The following is a 26,717-nucleotide window of genomic DNA, read 5'->3' as shown; positions in this document are numbered from 1 at the left end:
GAGTTGGATGCAATCGAGCGTTCCGGGCGCTCCTCGCCCGGCCCGGCCCGGCCCGCAGCGGGTTAAGCCGCTCGCCCACAATGCCTCGCTCCCTGCAACGTCGGCGGCGCCGGGCGGGACCGGGCCGCGGCCGGGACCGGGATCCGCGCCGGCTTCAGCACCGGCACCGGCATCGGGACCGGGACCCGGACAGGGGCAGCAGTATTGCTCAGGGTGGTGGTGCGTCGCTGCGGCTCCCCGCGCCGGGGCTCGCTGTGCCGGGGCCGCCCGTGCCCCCCAGCGCGGCGCTGAGGTGGCGGCGCTCGGGCCCGGCCCCCGCGCTGTCACACAGGACGGTCCCGAGGGCGGGCGAGGCGCGGGTGCCAGGCTGGCGTGGCGGGCAGGAGGCATCACCTTGCCCGCTATTTCAGCTATTTCTGCGTTATTTTCTTGCCTAGAAAGCAGAGGCCGGAGGGCTCGGCGGAACCCGGCCATGTTCTGAGGGAGGCTGCAAGGATCCGGGTAGCGCAGGTGTGCCTGAAGGAATCGCCCTTCTCTCGGCCCTGCTGGGTCAGGCGGGTGAGTGTGAAACCGCTCGGCTTTACAAGTATGCACCGGTCTTTGATGTATTTGCGAAGGAGAACCGTGCCAGCTCCGTGGCGATGGGCGCAGTGTGAGATTGCAAAGGTTTCTTCAGCCTCTGTGGCCTTTTTGCACTGGTGGGACTCGCAGGGAGCCTTCAGGACCATGAAGTCACCAGGCCACGTCACCTGCTGACTCTCCGTGTGCTGAATTGCAGAGCCCTTTGCGGGCTGGCTCTGAATTTGCTGCAGTATCAGAGGAGCAAAGTCCTGTTGTGTATTGTTTCCACTTCTAGTCCACTTCTGCCTTTTTGCTTGTTTAGCAAACTAAAGGTTTCATAACCAGAAAACTCATATGGTGTACATCTAGTTTTTGTTCTGGGAGCAGATTGTTTGGGAAATAAGAGTGTGAGATTGGTCTGTGTGAAGCTGCCTCTTTCCACTTTGGAATCCTTGTCAAAAATATTTCTATTCTTCAATGGAAACTTACTCTGAAAGTAAACATTTGCTTCACTGCTTATGTCAATTTCTACTAGATCAAAACAATGTATATTTCTTTAAGATGGCTTCTTTCTTCAGTATTTAGTCATGGAACTTTAACAGTACAGTGGTTATATGTCCAGTCAGTTACCAGGGCTCAGATTTTTGGTGGTAATCAATAATGATTTGAGCCCTTAAAGCTTTGTGGGAAAATCATTAAAAGTAACCTATCCCCCTCTAAAGATATTACCGATTAGAAAGTTTAGGACATGACATTTTTACTTTGTCCTTTATTTCCAAATGCTTTGGTGGAGGAGGACAAGATGAAAAGCCAGTGCCTTTAGTTATCTCCTCCTTTTCTTGGATGGCATGGTGTGGGTGAAGCTCTGCCTTCCCACTAGACAAACGTGGTTTGGGCAGGCAACTTGGTGCATGTGGAGTGGGTGTATGTTCAGACTGCAGTTGGCCAAAGTCCTTCAGTTTTTGTTTTAAAAAAGGTAGTTATGGCAGAACCAAAAGCATTTACTTCCTCTGTCACCTTGGAGCTGCAGATCTGAAACTTGTGTATAAGCCCTGAAGGGGGTGGATATTGGCTGTTGGAGGATGGATGTAACTCTCTGCTTTGTAGACAGTTCCTGGCATGTGCAGAGTTGGAGTGGGAAGAGGTTTTCCTGTTCAGCTCCAGCAGTGCTTGTCTGCCATTGAGACTGGAAAGCTTCTGCATGTAGACTGCCTGTGTTGCTTATTCTGATTGAAAACCTGTAAAAAAGGAGGAAAAATGGTAAAGGAAGGGTAGGGGTAAGAGGATTGACCATCCAGCCAAAGAGAGGAGCTTTGGAAGCTGTCAGTAATGTCCAGGAAGATGCTGGGGAAATTCATTCCTGGGGAAGAGACATTGGCATGCAAAGAGCAAGCAGCAATAATGGCAGAGAGGAGGGCCCAGAGGGTGCACTGTTGTCTGGCTGGCTGTTCCTGCTGAGTTATTTACCTAATTTCTGTACTGCAGAGGAAGAATTCTCTATCATCTCACCAGGGACAGATAGTGGAATTGAAGACAGAGACTGGGAGTCATATAAATGTGTTTATGGTTGTTATTTAGGACATGAGCAAATGCATATAGTGCTGTCTCCCTCCCTGCTCACATGCACATGAGTAAGTCAAGGAAGGCCAAATGTTATTGGAATGTTGTTGGAAAAAGCGTGTTTCATTATATGAGGAGTCACTTGACACACTTTCATTCTCCTGTTCTTAAAGTTACACAATTTTTATTAGATTATTGATAAAAATAACTGTGCTCAGTTTTATTTTAATGCAGGATGGCAGGAAGATTTTGCTCACCACTATTTGCAATATCTTTTATCACAATTACCTGGTTTTGCCCAATAAAAAGTAATTAAGGCTGAAAAGGTGTCACATTCTGAACATCAGTGAAAGCACTTCACCTTAAATTCCACAGAATTAAGCATTTGTCAACAAGATGTTTAGAGAGAAATAAGTGCTTTGGATAAAATGCAGTGACTTCTGCTACAAACACCCTCTGCTTTTAGCAGTGGCAATATGTAGGTTCAACACTGAGCTTTTTCTTTTCTGAGTCATGGTATCTTAGTGGGTGATGCACAGAACTATTTCTTGTACTGCTTTGCTTTAGAGCCTGAGCTTGATGTCAGTCATACAAATGTAATATTTGTTACCTGTAGCATTTTACCTTTTTAAACACCCTTCCTTTATTTATTAAAGACACATCCTTCCTCCATCCCCTAGGGGTGTTGTATGTAACAATCATTTACCTTCTAAAATTATTGTGAGCTTGTTAATTTTATTGATGTTCTAAGGACTTTTCATTATTTGTTCAAATAACACAGTGAACCAGTGGCAGTTGCATAAAGGCATTTTTGCCCCTCTCACACCAGTGTTTGGTGAAAATACCAACCTGCTGTGTTATGCTTTGCATCTTGACTGGCCAATAAGCTTGACATTTAGTGATTGGTGCTGTTCCTAGTCAGCTTGGTGACTTCTGTCTTTTATTACATCTTAGAAGATTGTTTTCAGGAGTAGAAATGATAAGATGGAGAGGAAGTAAAAAGGGAGAATAGATGTTATTTATTTAAAGTTAATTTAAATATGAGGCTATTAGTTGATAATGGGAATTTATTTTTTTATCTGAATTGCAGCCTTATGCTGCAGCCTGCACTATAGTTCTTCAAATCATGAGTGCTTTTGTACTTTGGGTTTTTCCAGGCTGTGTACTGTGCGTGAATCACATTTTTTGTCTTAATGTGAATTTTATCCATGGCTTGACACTACTCCCTGCTGTATTCTGCGTCATAAAAAGGAGAGTGAGATGATGTGATCTGCCAGCAAGACATGCCTGTTGAATTACAATATTATTTTGTGTAAAAGATCCCAATAATAGCCTTAATTTTTTAGAATTCAGTTGACAAACAAACTCAATATTTCTGGAAAATTACGAGTTCTTGTATCATCTATTGAAGGGCTCTTTTAGCAACATGTTCTGCACTCTGAAAAGAGTTTCTGCTATTTTTTGCATAGGTCTGATGAGTTGTGTGCATGTGATCTGGTGAAATCATGGATGTTGGGAAGTGCTTTCAGGAAGGGTAGTGGATGGGCCTGGGAGCAGCATCCAGTAGAATCTGTTTTGATACTTGTGACATAGAAGAACTCCTGTATTTATCACCCCCTGCCCGCTTTCCATCTATGACTGAATTACACCTTTGCACTGGTGCAGTTAAGATGAATAAATCCCCCCAAAAGAGCAAAGTAAATGGAAAAACAAGGTTGTGGGGTTTATGGTGGTTTGGTTTGTCTGTTTGTCCTCTGCAGCTGGTTGTGAGTCAATGGTTTCGATTCCAGGCTCTTTGTCACCAAGCTGTGCTGGTGAGCTACTGAGCATCCTACCAACATCAAATCCCTAATCATGACTTAGCTTCTTTTTCTCCCTTTGCAGAATCATGGCAAGTCCAAGAACAAGGAAAGTCCTCAAGGAAGTCAGAGCACAAGATGAGAACAATGTGAGAAAATGATGATCTTTAGAACATCAGTTTAGTAGAATTGCATTTGCTTTTTACCTGCTCCAGATGTACACTGGGGTCTGCTGCAGCTGCTGTTGTCTTTGTGCTGTGGCTCACTAATGCTAAGATAGAAATTTGGATATCTCATGTATGCATTGCAATACATTGCTGCATATTTGGCACAAATATTTCAGAAGGTCTAGTAATGCTGGAACCCCTGGAGTCTTTTCAACAAGTGGTGTCTGGGGCACAACTTAAATTAAAATAGTCCATTTCAAGTAGCTTGATTATACCTTAAATGTGATAGTCCATGGAAAGATTCAGTTTTATTTATATCAGTACATTAAATCTTGAGTGGTGAATCTGATCATAAAACAAGTTACTGCACATAACTTGTATGAGCATTAAATATTGCTCATTGTATGAGCAATAAAGCTATTTCTAAAGAATAAATTCTGTTTAGATCTGCTGCCATTTACTGCCAAACTGTAGTGTGACTGAAAAAATGTTCCAGACTTTAAATATTGCATTTTTATTTTGCCAAGGAAACCTCAAGAATTCAGTTTGGTTTCTTTCTTTCAAGAAATCAAAATGAATTCTTTTTGCATGGTAATTTCCATTTGCTTGTCTGTATTTCCTCACTGTTTTTTGGTAGTTGGTGCAGTAATTTTTATAATCCAAGCAGCATAAATAAATACCTGAAGGAAGTTTATGATACCAGGGAAGGTGTTTCCAAACATTAAGAACCCTTCCTTCTGAAATTATTTTTGGTGTGTGATGTTCTCATGATTTGCCTTTTTGAGCTGTGAAAGCTTCCCGTGGACAGTGATGACAGATTGCAGAAGTAACTGTTTTTCTGTCACAGGTCTGTTTTGAATGTGGTGCATTTAACCCCCAGTGGGTGAGTGTGACCTATGGAATTTGGATCTGTCTGGAGTGCTCAGGAAAACACCGAGGCTTGGGAGTTCACCTCAGGTCAGCCTTTCCAACAGACCATGGACTGAGTTGCGTTACCTCAGGGCTCATTATGGCTGTGAACAGCATGTGCTGGTTTGGAATGTATAGAATGTCTCAAATCCAACATTTCCCTGGCAGTTTTGCTTCGTGCTCCTCTACAAAGTGGGCTTTGCTCTCTGTGCCTTGTCTGTAACTAGTTGGGTATAAAACTAGTCTAAAAACCAGCTTTATTCTGTTCAGGAGATTTCTTTTTTCTTTGCAATACAGACAGTAGTTTTTGTTGTTTTCCAAGAACTGTGCTCAGCTGAGATGGGGGTCCATGGAATAAGAACTGTTTGGGGTTCTGGAGACTCACAGTGTGATGTAATGGGGTCAGAGCAGGGAACAGCTACTCACATGAGGAAAGGAGAGGAAGTCCAGGAGGGAAATCACCAAAGCAACGAGGCCATTCAGAAGTACATTCTCTGCTTTTCCAGGGGGGATTTGAAGCTCATTAGTGAGTAGAAGTTGCATAGGAAAGGAGCATTTTGAACTGTTCTCTGTGTGGCATGGAAGAAAAGATGAAATTTCTGACATGAGGACATAGAATCATAGAATTGCCAAGGTTGGAAAAGACCTCTGAAGATCATCAAGTCCAACCATCAAAATGCATGATAATAGACAGAAAAAGAAAATCACAGAGTGAAGTATGGGAAAAGTTTCTGTTACATAGTGGGCTGGATTAATTTCTGGACTTTGAAGGAAGCTGCTTTTTCAGTCACTTGCCTTCTGTTGACTGTCTCCTTTAAATGCCAATAAATTACATGGCTTATTTCAGTGAGGATCTGCCCACCTTCTTATGATGATCTTTCTGTACTTGGAGAGTGTTCTCCAACATGTTTATACTCTCAACTTTTGAGATGGGTAGTAATCAGCTTTTTTTTGTCACTCTTGTTACAGCATGAAATTATAACAAGCTGTGATCTAAATTTTATTTTTTTTTTAAACCTGCTCTTCAGTTTTGTGCGTTCTGTAACCATGGACAAGTGGAAGGATATTGAGCTGGAGAAAATGAAAGCGGGAGGTAACAGCAAATTCCGACAGTTCTTGGAGTCTCAAGATGATTATGATCCATGCTGGACAATGCAAGAGAAATACAACAGCAAAGCTGCAGCTCTCTTTAGAGATCAGGTAGGCTCAGTTTTAGGTGTGTTCTCACCCCTGTGATCTAAAAATATCGAAGTGTTTTGTAAGCACTTGGTTTTGAAAGGAGGGAAATTGCAATTTTTTGAACCTCTGTGGTGGTTCCTGGAAAGGTGAATGTGAGAGAGTGAAATCCTGGAAGAGTTAATGTAAACCTGAATGAGTTCATGGCTCAAGTATCGGCAGAAGAGAAAAGGAATGTTGTCCTGCCAGCGAGATAAGGTGGGGTTAGGAAAGAGTGTCTTGGGCCAGCAAGAGCTTTTCTGGACTAACTTCCTTACTTTGGATAAGTCTCTCTAATTTAGCCCAAGGGAATCCCGAGAGTCTGGTACCTCAGACCTGGCAGTCCAGGACTGCCCTCCTGGGACCCTAAAGGTCTTCGAGTGCTTCTTCCCAAGTCTTGTAAGAGTTTTCTATTGAAATTTTCATTTCTGTATTTAGCTGAGGTAGCTCTGATTTTCAGTGCTGCAGTTTGTTGCAGCTGTTTAGTCAGCGGAGCTGTCTCAGTCCTCAGTTCACTGCAGTTCACTACTTCAGCTGTACAGCTCTATCCAAAGTGATTTATCAAATCTTTAGTGTATGTAGTAACATACAACAATAATGTAGTTCTGTTCCTCCATTACTCTGTGATTAGTGCTTACATGTCTTCATTAATCCAATCTTTCCTCTTCAAACCAAACCTGCCTCTTTGAGGAAATTGTTGGATTTTCTGTTTCAGTTGCCTGAAATAAAACCAGCGTTCAATTCAATATCAAACCTGGGAGTCAGAAAAAAAATTGGTTTCTTGTGAAAAAAAGTTACATGATCCAGCTGCAGATTGGAAAAATGACTTGTCCTCATGTTACAGAAGCAGTTTATAATTTGTATGAAATCTCTGACCTGGCATTCTTCACTATTTTGCTTCTTGTAGGTAGCTACAGTAGCTGAAGGCAAGGAGTGGTCCATTGAAACTTCTCCTGCCAGGAACTGGACCCCACCTCAGCCTAAAATGTCTCTGTCTTCTGCTCACCGGTACGTGCCCTGCTTACCTAATGTTACAGACACACAGCATCAGATACAGACACAGCATCAAAACCTGATGGTTTCATGTCTGCTGTTACCCTGTTGGTGCTGGTGTCTGAACAAGCTGAAGTTATGGAGTGTGAGGTAGCAGGACTTTGTTTTTGTAATAATTCTCACCCCCTGCACCTGAGCCTTAAACCATGGCAGAGAGAAGTGAGCAAGAGCAGGGAAGAAGCCATGCTTGTTTTATCCTGACTTGTAAGGCACTGGAAATTAGACATTTTTGTCACTCGCAGGTAGTGTGTGACATCCTCACCTTAACTGTGCTGCTGTGCCAGTTTGGGATTGGATGCCAGGGAAAAAGAAACAGACTTTTACCTTCTGGTGTTAATTACCAGGGGAGCATCAAAGCTCTCTACCTCAGCAATTGTGTTGTTCTGCTTTTGCATGTAGTGTTTGTTACTGTGTGCCCTAAAGATCCTAGTTAACTGCAAAAGCAGTTGTAAATCAAAGGAACAAGAGCTTCATGCCTTTTAGTGGTTGCATTAGAGTTCCCTTCTTGATAGATGAAATAAATAATCAATTTCTAACCTGTATTATGGTGATATACATTAAGCTGCACTGCTGAGCTGGTAAGTTTTGCTTAACATGGCTTTTGATTCTTCAATGTTTTATTTCAGTTCTGCTGGACAATCTCAGACTGCAACTGCCTCTTCTGACAAGGCTTTTGAAGACTGGTTAAATGATGATGTCAGCTCCTACCAAAGGTAATGCAATATTTACTGACTTTCTGAATGCCTCTCTCTTTAGCATAACAAAATGTTTGGAGCATTGAAGAAAAAGTTTGTAACTCCAAATATTATTGTGGTGGGTTCCAAACCAGGGAATTCTGATTGTATGTTGTACCTTACACTGATTTGAGTTAAACAGAGGCATGTATAAAGCTTCTTTCATTCCTTTTCTCATTTTCATGTGTCACTTTATTAGGATTTACTCAGCTTTCTGATGTCAGTGATTTGTTAAACCTGGAGAATCATTAAGACCACATTAGCATGCACAGAGGAAATTATATTGTGCTAGGATTCCTCAGTGGATCCTTGGTGTTTTTATGAAGTGAGTAGTTTTGTATTTTGGGTGCTGGGTGCTACAGGACTTTCTTTTCCAGGTGCAAAAACAATTATCATCCTTCCATGCTTTTCAGTTCTTGTTTAATGTTTTTAATGGCTGCATGCTGATACAAGGACTGTTTATTCCCTTTCCTGTGGCAGTGGCCAAGAGAATCGCTACGTGGGGTTTGGGAACACAGTAAACCCTCCAAAAAAAGAGGATGACTTCCTGAATAATGCCATGTCCTCCTTGTACTCGGTAAGGAATTGCTTGGAGCGTTCTGAATTACTGTTTTCTTCTGGTTTAGCATGAATGGAGAGGAGAAACTAAAGACTGCAGGATATGGAGAGACGCAGAGTACTGGTTGTATTCTCAAAGAGTGGAGAAGATACTGGTGGACTTTAACAGCAAAATGGAGAAACTTGAGCAGAACTTAAGAATTATGTCTGGTATCAGTTCATAGAAATAAGTGAGGATATAGCAATGGATTAAGAAATAATAATCAACAGGGCTGAAGGAAAAAAAATGTAATTACCTGTAAGCTCTAAATCTGTTAACCATATTAGGGATGTTCTGAGGAAAACAACTGAAATGTGTGTGTATGTGGGTGCCAGAAGCCCTGAGCAGTGATGAAAACATTTGAAATCCTTGTGACAGGGTGTGAAGAGATAACAGCATATGGCTGAACAGTTGTCGTGATTCAAGTAGAGATAGTGGAAGATGCATTGTTGAAATAAAATGGGAATAAAGTCAGAGGAAGTCAGGGCCATACTGCTGCTTTGATAGCCTGCAGAGTCACAGTGCTGAGCAATATTTGGGGTTTGGTGTCATTTGGAAATACAGTAAGGTGTTCTACCAAGATTAGTGGCCAACAGCCCTCTGTAGAGCCTTACTACCTAAATACTCACACCAGGTTCCACTGGTTATTTAAAAATAAGTAAATAAATAATTTCACTAGAACTTACTAGAGGAAGGTAATGCCTGAGCCTTGAACAGGTTGATCACCATATTCCAGGTGATCCCACAGGTTGCTTGGTATAGATCAGCTAAATATTTTCCAGGTATCTCACAGTTTTAGGCCAGAGAGTTCAGATTGGTGAGCACATCTGCAGTGTATTGCAGGTGAGCCAAGACAGCCAAGGGGAGGCGACACCGTTCCTGTTCCTGTGAGCCATTCTTTGAGTCCAGGATCTCCCTGAATGTCCTGGCTGGAATGCCCTCGTGTGAGCACAGACACACACTGCAGTGTGTCCTGAAGCCCTGTATTTCTGGGAGGCTGAGTTCCTTGCATGGATGTTCATCCTGGACAGGAAAATAATTTGATCAATTTGCCTTCCACTGCATGGGATGATTTTTTCCCCACACTTGTACATATTTTTAGCAGAGTAACATCTGAAACACTTCGACTTGTTCAAATTCACACAAATACTGGAAGTTCATTACTATATTTCAGTTAAATGAGAGGCTCTAATTTTTTTCTCAGTAGCAGGTAGTTCTCACAACTACAAGAGAAGCTGTATTAGAGCATTTTGACTTAAGCTAAACTGTTTTAATTAACACTTGGTTACTTGCTGTTATTATTCACATGTAGCTCACAATTTTCTCTCTTTAAAGGGATGGAGCAGTTTTACAACTGGAGCAAGCAAAATTGCCTCAGCTGCTAAAGAGGGTGTAAGTAAATAAAATGTGGTTTAGTTAGCAGTGGAATGCCAGAGGTGGTGATATGGGTATTCTCTTTTCACTGCAGCATTTCTAAATGCATGTCTTTAAAAATCAAAGGGTTTATTCCAGGTAAACCTGCAAGTATTTGCTTCTCTTCACAGGCTACCAGATTTGGATCTCAAGCAAGTCAAAAGGTGATTATAGATTTAGCTCTTACTCCATCTAATTGCCTTTAAGTGCCATGTGTTTGCCTGCATCAATTGACTTAGATTTGATCATCAGCAGAGCAGTGTGCTTTTCCTTCTTTGTGCACAGTAGTGTTTAATTCTAGCTTTTAATTCCATGGGAATTGCAATCAGCTGCAGTGATCAAATTAAGCAAGAGATAAACAGGGATACTCTGCTGTTTGTTCCTGTTGGATGTGTTGGAGAGGCTGCAGAGCTTGCAAACTTAACAAACCCCTGATTTACTTCTGTGAATTTTAAATGTGGTCTAGCTGGAAGTAGTTTTCTTAGTGATACAATACAACGCAAGCTAGCTTCCCATGGCTAAAGCCTAATAAGATGTTACAAGTGTGAACTGCTCAATATTATTAATAAATCATCTAGCTTGTGTGTGTTTTAAAAAGTAGCAATGACAAAAGGGTTTCATTTATCAAACTGGGTTTAAAACAGACAGTCGAGCCTGATTACACAGAGCTCTGACATATGCAAGATGTGTCTGCAAGGAAAAGTCTTAAATTCAAATGTAAAAGTGATAAAAGAATGTGATTCTTAATTTGCCCAGTTCTGAGCGAGATGCAGATATTTATAGGTGTTCAGAGAAGTCTATGCACTGGGATATTAATCCTTCAAATGGCCAAACTTGGGCATGTTGGCAACAAAAATGTCTTGTTAAAGCACCCAAACTTCCTACTTCAAAGCTTTGAAATTGCTTGGCTTAAGAAAAGCTAAGTTTTCTACAGGTCTTCCTCTTCACTCCCTCTGGCAGTTTTCCTTTTGTAATAAAAGCTGCTCTTTCTTTAGTATTATTAATAATTATAATATTAGGTTTAAAAGCTCATCACATCTACTGACAAGGACTACAGCAACATGATGCTCTACAGTCTGAGCTGTGTTACTGAAGGTTAAATTTTGTTCCTGAAACTTCTGACCCTTTGCAGAACAGATTTAACACATTTTTGATGCACTGCATTGGTGAAAAGTTTATGTGGGGCCCAGTGACCAAACACATTTCATGTTTCTCTTGTCAGTAGATGTAAAAAGTTGAAAAAGGTTCATGATACTTAACTTGCCTGAAAAAATGCTGCCAATTTTTTGCTAAAAGCTGCTTCTACCTTCCTTGCTCTTTTCTCTTTTGCTCTCTGGGTAAAGTTTTGGGGCTACAAGCAGCAGCCAGAGCCGGTAACACCCTCGCATCTGTTCTTGTGCATGGACTCCTTGTCTGTTCGTGCTGAATATGTGCATTTGCTCCTGAGCTGTCTTTTCTTTCTCTGCCTTACATCAAACCTGTTTAGAATAATGTTGTGTGTTTTGTATGGTAACATTTCTTCAAACCTACTTAAAATTTGTCAAGTTGGATAGAGATACCCAAGCTGTGCGCTGTCTAAAAACTGACTGTGCTGCTGTCCACGCTGTGGTGATTTCAGGATTTCTGTTTGCATGTCTGCCCCAGGAATGTGCCAAGAGCTGGGTGTTGCTGGAAGGCAGACACTTGAATGAGATGTTTGTTATGGTGGTTAGAGTGCTGTCCTAAATTCAGCAATAGGAAAGAAGGATGAAGTGATTTAGGTGAAAATATAGTTGTACCCAAATCTTTCCATTCCACATTTACAAAGTTATGTAAGAGATCAGATAAGAATTCTTCCTAATTCTAGCAGTCGCTCTCCTTGGACACCTGAGCTGTTAGTGTGGGTGTGTTACACTCTTTATTGTCAAACAAACACTTTGTTGGGCTCAGTAGACTCCTGAGGGTTTTTCAAATGTGAGAACACCCCCTTGTTGTTTTTCTTAAACACTTTGTAGCCTCACTTCCAAAGGTAAAAAGCCCTTTGTAATTTTCGTTCATGTTTCTCACTAGGTGGAAGTAGAATTTCCTTTTGCCTTTGCTTCTCAAAGAATTTTTATCCTGTAAGGAGTAGAAGGGGTGGAGCTAATGGCTGGAAAAAGGGGAGATCCTGGGAATGCTGTGGCTTAGGGAAAGGCTTCTTAGACACCTGGGAGTGTGTGGAGGAAAGATGTTGAAGATGCTCCATTCCCAGGAAGAACATGAGTGAAGGCTCACACCCTGGGCAATGATAGTCATCAAATATAAACCCTTAGGAAATCAAACTTAATTCTTGTCATATTGGCCCTTTTGGATTAACCAGGGTAATTCTGGGGGCACTCAGTATGATGTGGCAATTCTGAAGAAAGTTTAAATCTGTCAAAGGCTTATCCCAGTAGTAGGGTAAGGAATGATTTCAGACTCTTCTAAACCTGCTGTCCTTGTCAGCTTTGCCTTAGGAAAGTAATTTTGGGACTTGGACTGTGGACTTACATTTTTGTAAGCTGCCTCTAAAGTACAATATCCTTGTGCATCTTGTTCTGGATTGCAACAGATTTCTGCAGTTCGTTGTTTTTTCTCCCTGCAAACCTGGAGCTTTAAAGAAAATAACAAAAATCTTCTGTCACAGCCTTGGCTTTTGTGTATTGCTCAGAAACACTTGGACTCCTACTGACAGATGATAATTGGAGCACTACAAGACAGAGAAATTGGGAGAGATCAGCCAAAAAGATCTACTTCTATGAGTAATTTAATTATTATAGAAAAAAAAGGGGAGATGAGGACAGTTCTTCCAAATATTCACCTGCAGGCATTAGCAAGGGGCCCATCCTCCAAACTATTGCTGGTTGCACCATTGCTTCTGCTTCCAGTGCAAGGTCAGACTTTGCTTGGGCTCTGGGCATCTATTGCCATGTGTATCTGATTTTAATTTATTGTCTTTTAATGTCTCCTGCAGCACTTTGCTGTGTGTGCTTTTCAGCTCATTCTGCTTGTATGGATCAAAGCTAAAGGCTTCTTGTGCTTTTGGAGATACTGCTGAGAAATGACCCTGCCGAAGTTGTTGGCTGTGGGTTTTTATTGGGTTTTTTTTTTTTAAAGAAATTATAACTGACTTTGTTTTTGTTTTGCTTTTAAATAGGCATCAGAGTTAGGTCAGACATTAAATGAAAATGTTCTCAAACCTGCACAGGAAAAGGTAACTTTGGATCTAGTAAATGGCTTGCAGAAAAATGCTTGTACTCACTCAGGGAGTGGTTGATTCCTGCTGCCACAGCTGCCCAGGTTCTCAGGGAATCTTTCTGTAAATATGAGACATCAAACAACTCCAAGTTAGGCTCTTACCAGAGAAATGTTAATGAGGGTAAACTCCGTCCACCTACCTCTCTCCTGTCCTCCAGAGTCTGTCACATTCTCTCTTGTTAGGTACCATTTTATAGATTTCATGCTTTCAATAATGGAAGATGGAACAGGGGGAAAATGCACCCTAAATGGATATAAAATCAGTTGTTTTTATATATATATATTTGTATCTATTAGTAGTTGTATCTTGGAGTGTTAAGTTCCTAGTGTTTTACCTACCTGCCAGCTTTATTTTAATACAGTCAAACATCTTTGAGTCATTTGAAGAGAATGTTTTAATCATACTGCAAACTAATTCCTCTTCCATTACCTTTATTAATTTGCCATTCTTTACATGGCATTTAAAACCACAGGAGAAGACTCTAATTGGTTTTCTGTTCTCTAGAATTATCCACAGCTTATTTCATTAGGGCTTAGATGCATTATTTTCAGGGTTATATTTTAGGGTGCATTTCTATTTTGTAGGACAATTTAATGAGAAATTATGCATTTTGTGTTTAAAAAAAAAGAGATCCATTTCCCATAGGATGTTGTGCTGTTAGTTCTAAATAAGTGTTACTTTCTGAAAGTAATAGAAATGATTACACAAAGTCACTTGCTTTGGAACAACTGCCATTTATTAAGTGGTGAAAGGTACGTGTTGTATTGTGTTCCACCAAAATTCAAAGCCCTTTTAATATTTAAATAAGCATCTATAAAAGATAGAGAATAAAAGGGATCTGCTACATTTCTATGCACAGTCTTTGTATGCAGTGGAATATATTGATAAAGCTTCATGTCTGCAGATGTTTTTTATACTTGTGTTTTCTTGCTCAGCAGTGTAATGATACCTGAACTGTGTTTAAATGATACCTTTCTCAAACTGGGTGTGATACCTTCCTCAAACTGGGTTTTTAGCCACAGAAAATTCCCATAAACTCGAAGGACTGAGCTTCACTCCACTATAGATGAACAGACTTTATATATAATTTTCTTAACTTAGTTCGTTTTGGCTTAAATCTGTTTTGATTCAGTTTGGAGTTGGGTTTCTTGATGTTTTAGCTGTTAAGCACAAATGAGCTTGTCTGAAGGTTTCAGTAATACTTTGTTTTATGACTAATTACCAATACTTTGGTCCACATAGGTGAAAGAGGGGAAAATATTTGAGGAGGTCACCACGGGGGTATCACAATTGGCCAGCAAGGTATGAGGTGGCCTGCCTGGCTTTAAGGAGGCCGAACAAGTCAAGCCAGTCTCCATATTCTCATAAAAATAATACAAAACCCCAGTGCAGCTTTGGTCTGTGCTTGTGTTGAGTAGAGAAATTTGCAAAGTGGAATTTTCAGTGGGCAGCACTTCTGTTGGGGTGTTTAAAGCTGCACCCCATGTCCTCTTAGCAGAATGAGGACATGGGGTGGTTATAAACAGCAGAGAAAACCTGTGAGGGAATATGGAGACAGCTTGTGTTCCACTGGTACAGTGAAACCTGCTAATGCTCTGCACCTTTCTCCTTTGCCTTCCGCTGCTCTCGGTGACGTGGTAAGTGTGTCTGAGGCTGCCAAGCACAGAAATCCTGCACAAACTAACACCTGCTGGGGTAACTTGCATGGTGTTACCCAGGAGTATGTGTCTGCTAGCACTGGGAAAGTCAGCCCTGGAAACTCTCCCATGGAGCAGCTCAGTGTCTTAGGTTTCGGTACTGTTTGAATAAAATAAAATAAATTATGTTACCTGTTCTGTTTAGAGCCTGGCAACTCTCAGGCTGAATTCTGGGATTCAGCCTCCCTGTCCATCTCAGAATAGTACCTTCCATGGTGTCACTTCAGAAGTTGTATGTCTAATCCAATTCTAGAACTCACTGTTTTACGTGAGTAGTGAAATAATGCTGAAACAGAGTGAAAGTAGCTGTGTAGAGCAGTAGAAATATAAATACAAGTTACATTAATCATAAAACATCAGTGCTTTCATTAAGTTTAATTTTAATTTTATGTAAGGAGTAATTGCAGTACTTTTGTCAAGGAAGTCTAGGAGAGGATTCAAAGGATGTTACAATGGGTGAAAAAGCTAAAGCTGACCTACTTCCCACCTCTTCCAGCAGCACAGTGCTGCCAAGTGCATGTTCTTTACATCCACCATGTGACTGCCCATCACAAACATTAATGAGCTCCGAGTTAAATGTGTTTGATTTATGGGAACAAGTGGAGGAATTTGTTCTGGCTTTTGCTGTTGGACTTGGCAGGGGTGTTGCTTCAGTCCAAATGAATGGAGTGTCTTTTTTTTTTTCTCTAGGTTCAGGGAGTTGGGAGTAAGGGATGGAGAGATGTCACTACTTTCTTTTCAGGCAAAGCAGATGATAATTCTGACAGGTAATATTTTGTTCTTGCTTTCTATCTCTTTGAACATATAATTTTATCTCCTGTACATTTTCTGTAGTATAGTAGTGAAAGGTAATTTTTCAGTATTAAGAACTTAGTCTGTCTTTGCTGATAGTCCTCCTCTATGTAATAGGCAGGAATTCAGTATAACTTTATGTTTATAACTGTTTTTAAACTGAGAACAAAGCAGTGTACATATTTTGGTGTAAAACTTACTCCGAATGCAAACTCCAAAACAAACTCCAAGCCCTTTCCCTGGGCTTGTTAAATCTCTTAACAAAATCTGTGAATTAGACAACAAGCTTATGTCATTTGGAGCAATATTTAGTTCTTCCTTTACCATCAAGGTTTTTTTAAGCAAAGAGCAGTAAAATGATGGTTTTCTTTGGGGTCATTTATTTTTACTGTTATGTCTGGCATAACTAATTTATTTCTACCTTCCTTTCCCCCCCATCCCCCAAAAGACCAGCTGAGGGAGACAGCTACCAGAACAGTGGAGGGGAGGGCTACCAGAACAATGCTGTAGATCAAAGCTTCTGGGAGACCTTTGGCAACTCAGATGCACCAAAAGCTCATAAATCTCCAAGCAGTGAGAGCTGGACCTATGTGGACAATTCCACAGAGAAGAAGAGCTCGGATAGCTGGGACGTGTGGGGCTCAGGCACAGTCTCCAACAAGAACAGTAACAGCGACAGCTGGGAAAACTGGGAGACCAACTGGGAGAACACAGGAGGGGAGAGCAAGACCAGAAAACCTCCTAAGGCAACAAAAAATGCATGGGATGACTTTTAGAACTGTGTTAACCCTGCTCTGCACAGCTGGGAAAGGGAGGCTGTGCTGGTTGATGGAGGGGAGGAAGTTTTACACACACCTGGAGTATCATGGCTGACCTTTCTGATCTGTTTGTGCTTCCCATTCATTCTCCTTCCTTCTACCCCAGTATAGGGAAAAAAAAAGTAGCATCTGAATCTTTTCTTACATAAAGGTGGCTCTCCCTTTTTTAAGGATAGTGATAAGTATATTCTCCTTGCACTATTGGAGCTGGCTACAGCAATTTTCTTAACACAAATGTTAAAGGAAAGAAATCAGTGCAAGGACACTTCCATGGCACAACCTTGCATGTGTAGGTTAATAGGTGTTCATCCAGTCCTCATCTAATTTGAGATTTGGGATGTTTAATGCAAACAAAGGACAGGGTGTGACTTGGAAAGACAGCCATTAACTGGGCAAGCTGCAGTTGGATACATCGAGTTCCAATGCCTTATGGATTGCTCTGACTCCAGGAGGTCTGGCAATTCAAGATGGTCTTTAACATATTTTTTATTGGAGTTTTGTTTTTAAACATTGTGACATTTTTTTTTTAGTAGTTGAAAACTTATTTTTCTCCTTTAGAATTCAGAAGGTATCTAGAGCTAGATAATAATTTGTGTAAACTTACAGGTTTGACCTGAGCTCTCAAGGGATATCCAGAATGGCTTTATTTGCCCACCTCACTCAATGGATTGAGTTTGCACTCAACTGTAGTTTCTGCTACACAGAAAAGCAAAGCTGTGGTGTTTTCCTTCCTCACCTATACCCTTGCCCCAGTTTGAGTATTTTATGTACTCTCTTTTTTCTCTTTCTTCCTTCTACCTGTGTAGTATTTTATCAATGCTGTTAAAAAATGAAGTCTTTCTGCTGCTTATGTCCTTCTGGACATCTGTTTGGCAACCTGGCAGCGAAAAAAATAATTACAAAGAAGACTCCAGCAAGAAAAAAATGGGTGGAAAATACAAGAACATCGAGGAAAAAGCTTGGCAGCAATCCCCTTTCATGATGAGTAGATGTCTGGATTTAATAGTAAAATTTAATTTGAGCAGTTGTTTTCCACACGGTTCTTTAGTGTGTCAAGCTGTATCTCTGTTTCTGTCATATATTTCTCCACATTTTTTTCCTGGATCTTGTTAAAGAAACACTATTTTGGAAACATGAGAAACTCTTTGTCAGCATTAAGGACTGGAACAGGAGATTCAGTTATGTGTCAGTTTTGACCCAACAAATCTCTTTGCATGACACAAACCATAACTTCTAGAGAAGAATTGTAACTTTTAACATCAGTGGTATCGTAGGTATCCCATTTTATTTTGGGGGATGGTTGTGAATGTACCCTCAACACGAAAACAATCAGCTCACTTGAAAACTCAAATCATTATGTTCTCTGTGGTCTGCTTTTCCAGCATGGAGTTCTTTCTGTGAATCCCGTAGATCCTATTACATGCCTAAAACGCCTTTTCTTTTAAAAACTGGTTAATTTGTTCAACAACTAACCAAAAGTGTCAAAATTACCTTCAGTAACACTCCACTTTTACTCCTCACAGAATTTTTGAGCAGATAGTAATATCAACAGTTTAAAAAGGAAATAAAATTAATTTCCTCATAAGTAGCAGATTTTAAAGGCTTAAGTCTGAGTAGAAGTAGCTCAGTTTACAGCCTGAGTCTGTGTTTCTATTCCTAGGATCTTTCAGATGGTGAACAGAATGTTTTTTCAGTCTTCTCTCACCCTGTTTTGTGATAGTTGGGATTTCTTTTTTCCCCCTTGCCTCTCCTGAGAGCGTGGTCTGAAGCTCATGGTCTCCCAGCCTCTGCAGCAGGACCCAGAGCTGCTCAGACCCAAGTGCTGCTCCATGCTGAGCCATTCTCAAGGTGTCCCTGCTGTCACAGACCCTGTGACCAAAAGGCACGAGAGCTCTCTGTTTGCAATGCTGCTCATGGTACCATTGGCAGCAGTTCACAGCCTGACTAAAACAAGGATTTTTTTCTACTTTTCCTCCAGTTCCAAGTATAACTTTGTCATAGCTTAGCTGCATGTCAAACACAACTTTGTTTTTTTATGCTTACACCTCTGTTGCCTCCTTGTCAACGGGTCTGCTCGCCAGTTTGAAGCTGATTCAGCTTCTTCTGTACAAGTTTATTACAGTTGCTCTTTCATAAACCTCCTGAAATGGCTTGTGACAGGAGAACCTTCATTTCAGTCCACTCAGTCAGTGGTATTGTGATGTGTGTGTGCATGTTCTCCTCAGCTCTGAGCTTTGCCTGGGACAAAAGTGGTTTATTTATGTATCACTTGCAGCCACGATTGGCATGAGCCATTTGTTTGTTCTTCTGATTTGATTTTTGTAGCTTTTGAAACTTTTATGTTCTAAATCAAACAGCTAGAGCCCTGCTCAAGCAGAAGCTTTGGGTTAGGATTTTTCCTCCAGCTGAGGAGACAGGGACAGAACAGTTGCCATCTCTCTTTCTGCAGTGTTGTAGGGAAGCAACAAAATGCTACAACTGGCAGAAAGATGTTACTGAAGATCCAAATAAACCAATATAATGGCACAAGGTGTAACTGCAGACACAAAACCAGTGTGCCAACTGGTCAGTTTGATGGGCAAATGGGCATTTTTCAATGACTTGTCTGAGCCTGAATGTGTGATCATGCCTTCTAGAGGAGCAGACAAAACAAAGGCATTTTCTTTTTTTTTGCACATCAACTGTTTTATTCAGTTTTATTTTTTTCAGAGTAGGTGGCTGGGAGGTTTCTGCACTGTGAAGAAAACCCCATCAAGTTGCATGTGCAGAACAAGTGTTTATGTATGAATCAGACTTTTTTTGTTTTTTAATTCCTCCTCTCCCCAAATCCTCCCCTTTTGGCCTGATGAGGAGCAGAGGCGTTGGGTGCAGGCTGCTGGAGCTGAGGCTGCCTGGCTGAGGGAGGATCCAGCCAGGAATCTGAGCGTGTGGTGTGGCAGCTGTGGGGGCACCGTGGGCTCTGCCTGTGCCAGGGTGACCAGGGCTCTGCTCCCTTTCATCCCACTTCCTGAGTCACGGGTTTAAGTCGTACAAGCAAACTGCCAGGAGATGTGCAGGAGGCGAAATTGCTGCACCAACTGGACATTGCAATGGCTGGTTCAAATCCCCTGGTGACTCAAGATTTATTTCTTTGTATGGCTTCAGCTTTGGAAAATACAGAGCAGCTGGATTCCTGCAGGTAGTCTGATACAAGAACAATGTCAAGAAATTGAACTAAGTGCCACTTGCAAAGCAGTGAAAGTCTTGGAGAGTGCTCCCAAACACAATCCTGGGAGTTGAGGATTATTTTAAAATGTTCTGTTTGTGTCTTGAAATCTATTAATAATTAGTTCAATTCAAGAAGTGCTTGGCCAGCTCTCCCTCATGGTTGAGACCTCAAGGATAATGCTGCTGCTTTTATTTTCCAGGCCAGACTGTAACATTCCATGGGTTCATAATGTACTTGTCAGTGTAATGGTCTGTGCAATAATTTAACAAGTGTAGATAAAACCTTTGTTTAATCCAGGATACATTTAAAGATACAGTGGTCCTCTTGGAGAATAGCAGTCTACACAAGTATTTCAGTTCTTAGCTTATTCTGGCTGAAATACTAAATTTCAGTGACCCAGGTAATGGTTTGAGCAATCAGTGATTTAAACAGAAATCAAGAAACATTTCCATGGCCATTATTAGAGTTTGATCCTAATGGCTGAGTGGCCTCTAGCTGCAGAACCCTCTTTCATTTCCATGCCAGCAGAAACTTGGTCAGTCTGGAGTACTGTATCTTTAATTTTCCTGCTGTGTTTTTTTGTGAAGTTCACAGGAATGGCGATTTCAGTGAACACTATTCATTGTTCTGTAGAGTGGTTCTGGACTTGAACTGCAGTGTCATCTTTTAAAGAGTATTATAATAAAGCAAAGAGATCTGGAGCAGAACGGTGGTCAGCCCTTTTTCAGGAGACTTCAGGTAATTTTCAACCCAGAGCTGTTCTTCCCTGCCAGTAACAAAGGAGAAAGGAAGCTGCCAACATTAATAGTGCTAAAAACATCTTTGTATTTCATTGGAGTTTCACAGTCTAACTTCAAACTCTTACTTAGGAGCAGTTTGTAAACATTGTTTGCCTCCTTATTTAAGGAGAACTATAAATAGAAATTAAAGTGCAGATAAATGTATGTACTCTGAAATTTTTATTAGCTTGTCTACAGAGGCAATTATTACAGCAGAAGAAGGTAACTTGTAAAGCAGTTTTCCTGAAAGAAGAGAGGCCTCTGCCAAATCCTTCAGCTGTGGTGGGGTTCCACATTCAGATTGCAGTCTCCTCCATGAGTCAAACGGCCACGTGAATACTCCAGATGACTGCACTTTGTGCAAATTTAAAAATCTATTATGTTCTTGGTCAGCAGGACTGAATCCTGCTTGCTGTGTGGAGGTAATTTTACTGATTTTTACCCAAAGAAATGGCCATTTGTGTTTTATAACATCGCTGGTAATATTCCACGGACAGGCTGTGTCCATTCTTCCTCTAAGGGCTGCTGTGTGGGGTGCAAAGTTTTCACATGGGAAGTAAACAGGACATGCTGGTTCTGGAGAGAGGATTCGGGCCCTTTATTCTGACAACATCCAGAGTTAATGACCTAAAAACAAAACACCAAGGAAGCAGTGATGTGTATTCTGGGTTTCAGACTGAGCACAGTCAGTGAAAGCTGATAGAAAAAGGGAAATCTAGACCAGAAAACACTGAGACCAGAAGACGAAAGGCTTGGACTTGAGGGAGGACAGGTCACTGCTGCATTGCCACGTCCCACTCTGTGCTCTGACCCCAGAACCAGCAGCAGGTCCAGCTGGAGCTTCCTGCCGTTGTTGATCTGTGTAGGGGTTCTCCAAGGCAGATGCAGGCTCAGGAGGTGACTCTGGGGCTCACAGCTCACTCACTCCACACAAGCAAACACTCGTGCCCTCTGAGGTGTGCAGGCAGGCACTGGGGATGTGTCCTGGTTTCCCTCCTCGTGCTCTCCTCCTGTTCCAGAAGATTTGTCCACAGGAGCCATCTGCAGCAGGCTTTGGGCTCAGGAGCTTCACCATCACCCCCCAAACTCCACAGGCACCCCCCTGAGGCTCTGCACCTGCCCGCTGCTTTGGCAGAGGTTTGCAGGATGCAGTCATGGGGTGAAAACTGAAAATCCTGTGAGGAAAACGAGATGGAGCTGTGTTGTCCTGTGGGAAGCTGTAAACCCTGCAGCTCTGGCAGACCTGCAGTGTGATCATTCCTGGCTGTTCAGTCACTGATTTGCAGGAGGCCAAGAGAGGCTGCCTGGCTGTGTCAGCTCCAGCCATTTGTGCTCTGTCAGCAAGAAGCTGCCTCTCCTCAGGAAGGCAGGAAAAGAAAGGTCAGCTCCTCCTCTGAGCAAGGTGCTGACGTTTGCTTTAGGTGAGATGAAACCACCCTGGTTTTTTATCCTCAAATGCTGCTTTGCCTCCAATCTGAATTTCACCAATACTGCCCTGATGGCAACGTTTAAACTGGCTAAAAACAAAAGAGATGAAAGAAATACAGAAAAAAATCTCCTAGGAGAAGCCTCCTTGTACTTACAGTTGCTGAGAACAAGTGGGAGAAACCTAGTCTCTGGCAGGGCTGGCTGCAAGGACTGCCAAGAACAGTCATGTTGTACCTCACCAGGATCGTGACTGCTGCTCAAGCAGGAAAATCCAGTGCTATCAGCTCTGCACACTTTGGAAACCAGTTCTTGTCTGTCCCTCTAAGCCCTGCCAAAGTGTGCTCCCTTGGCGAGGCTGCTCAGCGTCGCTGATGCTGGTGAATTTTACAATAGACACATCAGCTTCTGCCAGGAAAGGCAGAAAGGCTGGAGTGTGTCTTTTATGAAAAAAAATCACCAATTCTGATTGAGAAGTGCTTGCTATCAGCAGTTCTGCACTGGATTGCTCATCTTGCTTTCAATGGAATGGTGTTTTACTACCTAGGGCAAAAACCACTTGTATATACATTTTTTTCCCTACTCTGCTGACATGGATGGTTAATATATGTAAATTGATGTGCCAGCCTATATAAAGGCTGTTGAGATCAAGGTCAAACTAGGAGTTTTCCTCCTTACAGAACCTCTTCTGTGTGTTGTTGTATTGAAGCTTGATACCCTTTAAGAGGGAATTGCGATTTCAATTCTGTGTTCACAAATTGCCTATTGACTCCAGCCATCAGCTGTCACCTTTGGGGAGCAGCTCAATGCACTGGACTTGAATTACAAACCTAGTCTGCCCAGACAGGGCTTCACCAGTCAGGTCAAGCTGCCCAGTGTTACTGCAGGACTGGCAGGAAGAGATAGAATCTGAAGCTGAGGCTGCTGCAACTCTCTTAAGCTTCTTGCCCACACAAAGGTGTGTCTCTAAGCTTGTCCCAGACCTTGGGAGGGAGCAAAAAGCATATCAGAGAAGTGGAATAAATACTCCTTGTGTAATCTAGGCTGCTGGTGAGATCCCAGCTTGTCAAATAAACCTCTGCAGAATAGACTCCCCCATTCCCATGCCTGTTAAATGCCTGTCCTCTCTCTGATGGTGGCTGTGAAGGACTTTTACCATCTGCTAAAGGCCACCCAAACCCTCTCTTGCACTGGGCTTGAGGAAGAATTGGGGCAACACCAGCTCACACAGATAATCATGATCCAGTGAGGGCGTCCCTGCCCACAGAGCAGAGGTTGGAACTAGATGACCTTGAAGGTCCTTTCCACCCAGAAGTAATTTTATGATTCTGTGAAGATGCTCCTTTCAGAGCTGATGGCAGATCTTCACTAGTTACTTCACCTTCCTTCCTCACAGGAGATTGTGTCACTGGCCATGGGTGGCTCTGAGGGGACCTTTGGATAGCTGGAAGCAGGGTTGGAAATGTGTTCCTGCTCATGGATCTGTTATCCACAGCCCCATCCTCTCCTCTGCCTGGGACTTTCATGCTCCATTAAGCAACCGTGGGGCAAATTCCTGTCCTGCAACCCCACACACAGGTACTCCTTTGATTTTAGTTACTGCCTTGGGATTCCAGCTCTCCCATCTCACTGGAGAGTGCACCAGGCTGGATGGAGGCAGTTTAAAGCTTGGGCTGTAACAAATACCAAATATCTAGGCTTTTTGTGACCCTGGTGTCCTGGCCCTTGCTGTTAAACCGCTGTAAGCCCTTTCTTTATGAAGAGGAAGAGCAGACTGGTGGTGCAGAGCTGGGACAGGGCGGTCTCTCACTGCTCCCCCCAAGAGCCAACAGCTCTTTTTAATGGACCATGATAGGATTCCACTTCCCCTGCCAGGAGTGGCTCCTTTGGCTGTGTTCAGTCCAGGCTAATTGTAATGTGTAATTAGCACACTCCCATCACAGCAGGAGACTGCAGACTTTCCCACCTCTGAAGCCTGAGAGAAATGTGGGTCTAGATTTGGCCACGGCATGGCCCTGACCCAGGTCAGGGTGCTCAGACCATGCTGGGGAGCTCTGAGTGCTGCTCTGCAGTCTGCAGCTCCCTGAATCATAGAATCATTTGGGCTGGAAAAGACCTCCGTGATCCTTGAGTCCTGAGAGGTTTCTGTGGAGCTGGAGCAGCAAAGGTGCCTCCCAGAGATGTCCCAGAGCAGGGACAAGGAAGTCTCTGTGTCCCCGTCCCAGTGGTCTGCAACACCTGACCTGTGAAAACACACTGAAGAGCCTCACCCTGGGGGTGAACAGGGGGAATTAAACTCCTCTGCCCTGCTTTGAAGTCTCACACCCACACTCTGGTATGGGAGCTAAAAGGTGAGGACTATGCACTGTTTGAGATCTTTCTTCTCATGTTGAGGAATGGGGAAGTGGAGGTGACAAAGTTCCGTGTCTTGTGTCTTGTTGTGTAAGAGCATTTCTTTTGTTGTCATTCTTTCTTTGTTGGTTTTCTTTTTTTCCCAATGAAAACTTTTATTAGTTCATACAGAAGGTGAGTACTTGGTGGTGATTTCATTGAAGCTGCAGGTCCCAAAGCAATGCAATCATGGGAGAATTTAATTTTTCAGTGCTGTTTGTTTGTTTGTTTGTTTGTTTTCCAAGCTGAAGTTCTATTTCTTGTAGTTCTGGAAAACCAGGACTGAGCTGTATTTGTTTACAATTTTAAGGGCAACAAAGATGCCCCTATTTGTTACTTTGAAGCCAACTAAATTATTTTGGCTTGCATTCGATTGCTTCGGGTTAGCAGCCTCTGTTTTCTGTGGAAATATGCAACATATTGCTCAAACATCCAAATTTTTTTTTCAGGAACAAAATGAAGGACACTCAATGGCAGGAGAGTTCCAGCTCAGATTTATAACTGAGTAATGAGAAATTGCTGAATACCATGTTCATTTTCTGCCACTAGATGGAAATAAATCTTCCACTTTTCTCTGAGAGCATTGCTGTCCACTCGAAGCCTCCAGCCCAGGAGTGCAGGATTCTCCAGGGTGCAATGTGCTTCCCTGGTGCACAGCAACCTCCAGGCTGGCTTTAGTGGCTGCAGGACCATTCCCTGGCGGTTGTGGATGAAGGATCTCCGTGCAAGATGCCCCCAGAACTGCTGATGTGCTGCTCCAAGTGGAGGGGGTTGTTGCCAGGTGGCCTCCGGTGTTGCTGTGGCCCGGACACCAATGAGTTAAGCACAAATAGCCCCGGGGGTGGCCTGTGACATTTACTGGAATAGAAACAACTTTTCCCGAAGCAGCAGGGAGGGCCTGGCTCCCAAACAATGCCGGGCACTCTGCTGCCAGCCCAGCTCTGGGCTGCAGCCCAGGTGAGCACACCTTGCTGGGGACAAGGACTTACCGCCAGGGAAATGCTCTGCGTGGCAGCTGGCCTGGGGAAGGGATTTTATCAAATCAAATCAGGGATTTTATTGTGTTGATGTTGGCAGTGAAATCCTTTTAAAGTTTTTTTTAGGGTTTTCTTTTGTTGAAGCGAAATCAAATTTGGTGTGTGGGGCGAGCAGCGCTGGCTGGCTGCCAGCTGCAGCCTGCTGGCATCGGATGTGCCAGCTCAGAGCAGGAAAAATCTGCACCTGATCTTGCCAGACCGCTCCCCTGCACGGTAGATTTCTCCAGCTCTCTGCTTGGAATGCAGACCTGAATTGCCATAGAGAGGACAAAATTTAGGCAAAGGACTAAGGCAAGCTTTGCAGCCAGTGACAAGGACGGCTGTGACAGCTCCCGGTGTCCTCCGTGCTCACTCCTGGCAAGATTAACAAACAGGTTTTTTCTCTTTTTACAGCTTTTCAAAACAAACTCATCTGATTTCTTCCTGTCTTTTCCTCAGCCCTGCTAGGGAAAAAAGAAGGAAACAAAAAAATCAGAGTGCTGAACCTTCTATTTGATGTAACAAAGTTGGGAGCTGAAAACAAAGATATTTGGCTGTACCCAGAGGTGCCTCTATCTTTACTGAACACTTAATGAGTCAAACTACTTCCTAAGCTATTGAAACAAAATTCAGACACTGCAGCTCCTCTGGAGGGGAGACCTAGGTGAAGGAACTCTGCACATTCATTGGAGATTGACTCCAAAGCCATGCTGGGGAAAGCACTTTTCATCTGTAGATCGAGCTGATAACTGATTCAATCTAATGAATCCCTCCATGGATGGGGGGTGAGGGAGACATATTTAGGGATTGTTTTTCCCAGCCCTGAAATTCTGTCACCTCCAGGGTGGAGTTAGCAGCAGCTTGCTGGGTGTATTCCCTACATTCCCTTCAAAAAAGGGAACAAAACACTTTGGGGGAAAGCTCAGATCTGCGAAGGACACTGCTGAGGTTAAATAAGAGCTCGGTGCTGTGAGCACAGGGATTTGGTTTAACATCCCTTTTCTCCTGAATTGGTGAGGTGCTCTTCCCATTAAATGTCAGTGTAAAAAGCCCTGAGGTTGTGACATTCAGAGTGCTGAGCTGATGAAGAGCAGAAGTTCCTCCAGGCCTGGATCCTTGCTCTGGTGTGGACCAGTAGCAGAAATCAGGGAAAGAGAAGAAATTGTGAGTGAACTCTCCACTAATATATTCTTGCAGCTTCCACCACTGAAAACAGAAGTAATCACCTGGATTTCCATGTTCAATACCAAGACCTGTCCTTAGTGAATTTACCAAATCCTTTTTAAAAACTAATGTAGATGTTGAGGCTTAACATCTAGTATTGAT

At 42.6% G+C, this 26,717-nt stretch overlaps 1 protein-coding gene across 8 annotated transcripts; it reads left to right on the top strand.

Annotated features, from left to right (window-relative positions):
* The first annotated feature begins 81 nt into the window (after positions 1-81).
* On the top strand, positions 82-20,487 carry ARFGAP1 (ADP ribosylation factor GTPase activating protein 1). 8 transcript variants are annotated; one of them, XM_038158989.1, is made up of 15 exons: positions 82-219; positions 438-558; positions 4,006-4,069; positions 4,935-5,044; positions 6,025-6,196; positions 7,119-7,219; positions 7,891-7,977; positions 8,479-8,575; positions 9,932-9,988; positions 10,141-10,173; positions 11,353-11,382; positions 13,164-13,220; positions 14,508-14,567; positions 15,653-15,729; positions 16,203-20,487. In XM_038158989.1, exons 3-15 carry the CDS (start codon positions 4,010-4,012, stop codon positions 16,528-16,530), a joined length of 1,269 nt encoding a protein of 422 aa, XP_038014917.1. In that variant the 5' UTR covers positions 82-219; positions 438-558; positions 4,006-4,009; the 3' UTR covers positions 16,531-20,487. The 8 variants fall into 8 exon arrangements, with proteins under 8 accessions (XP_038014917.1, XP_038014918.1, XP_038014919.1 ...); XM_038158990.1 differs by lacking the exon at positions 11,353-11,382; XM_038158991.1 differs by lacking the exon at positions 14,508-14,567 and having other exon boundaries at positions 15,659-15,729.
* The last annotated feature ends 6,230 nt before the right edge of the window (positions 20,488-26,717 follow it).

This window comes from Motacilla alba, chromosome 20 (assembly GCF_015832195.1).
Source record: "Motacilla alba alba isolate MOTALB_02 chromosome 20, Motacilla_alba_V1.0_pri, whole genome shotgun sequence".
Classification (NCBI taxonomy): Eukaryota; Metazoa; Chordata; class Aves; order Passeriformes; family Motacillidae; genus Motacilla; species Motacilla alba.
This window is presented reverse-complemented; position numbering and strand designations above follow the sequence as displayed.

Coding starts and splice junctions, on each gene's coding strand:
- ARFGAP1 (XM_038158989.1), top strand. CDS start 4,010: ATGGCAAGTCCAAGAACAAGGAAAGTCCTCAAGGAAGTCAGAGCACAA. Junction 5,045..6,024: donor GGCTTGGGAGTTCACCTCAG/GTCAGCCTTTCC, acceptor CCTGCTCTTCAG/TTTTGTGCGTTCTGTAACCA. Junction 11,383..13,163: donor ACAAGCAGCAGCCAGAGCCG/GTAACACCCTCG, acceptor GCTTTTAAATAG/GCATCAGAGTTAGGTCAGAC.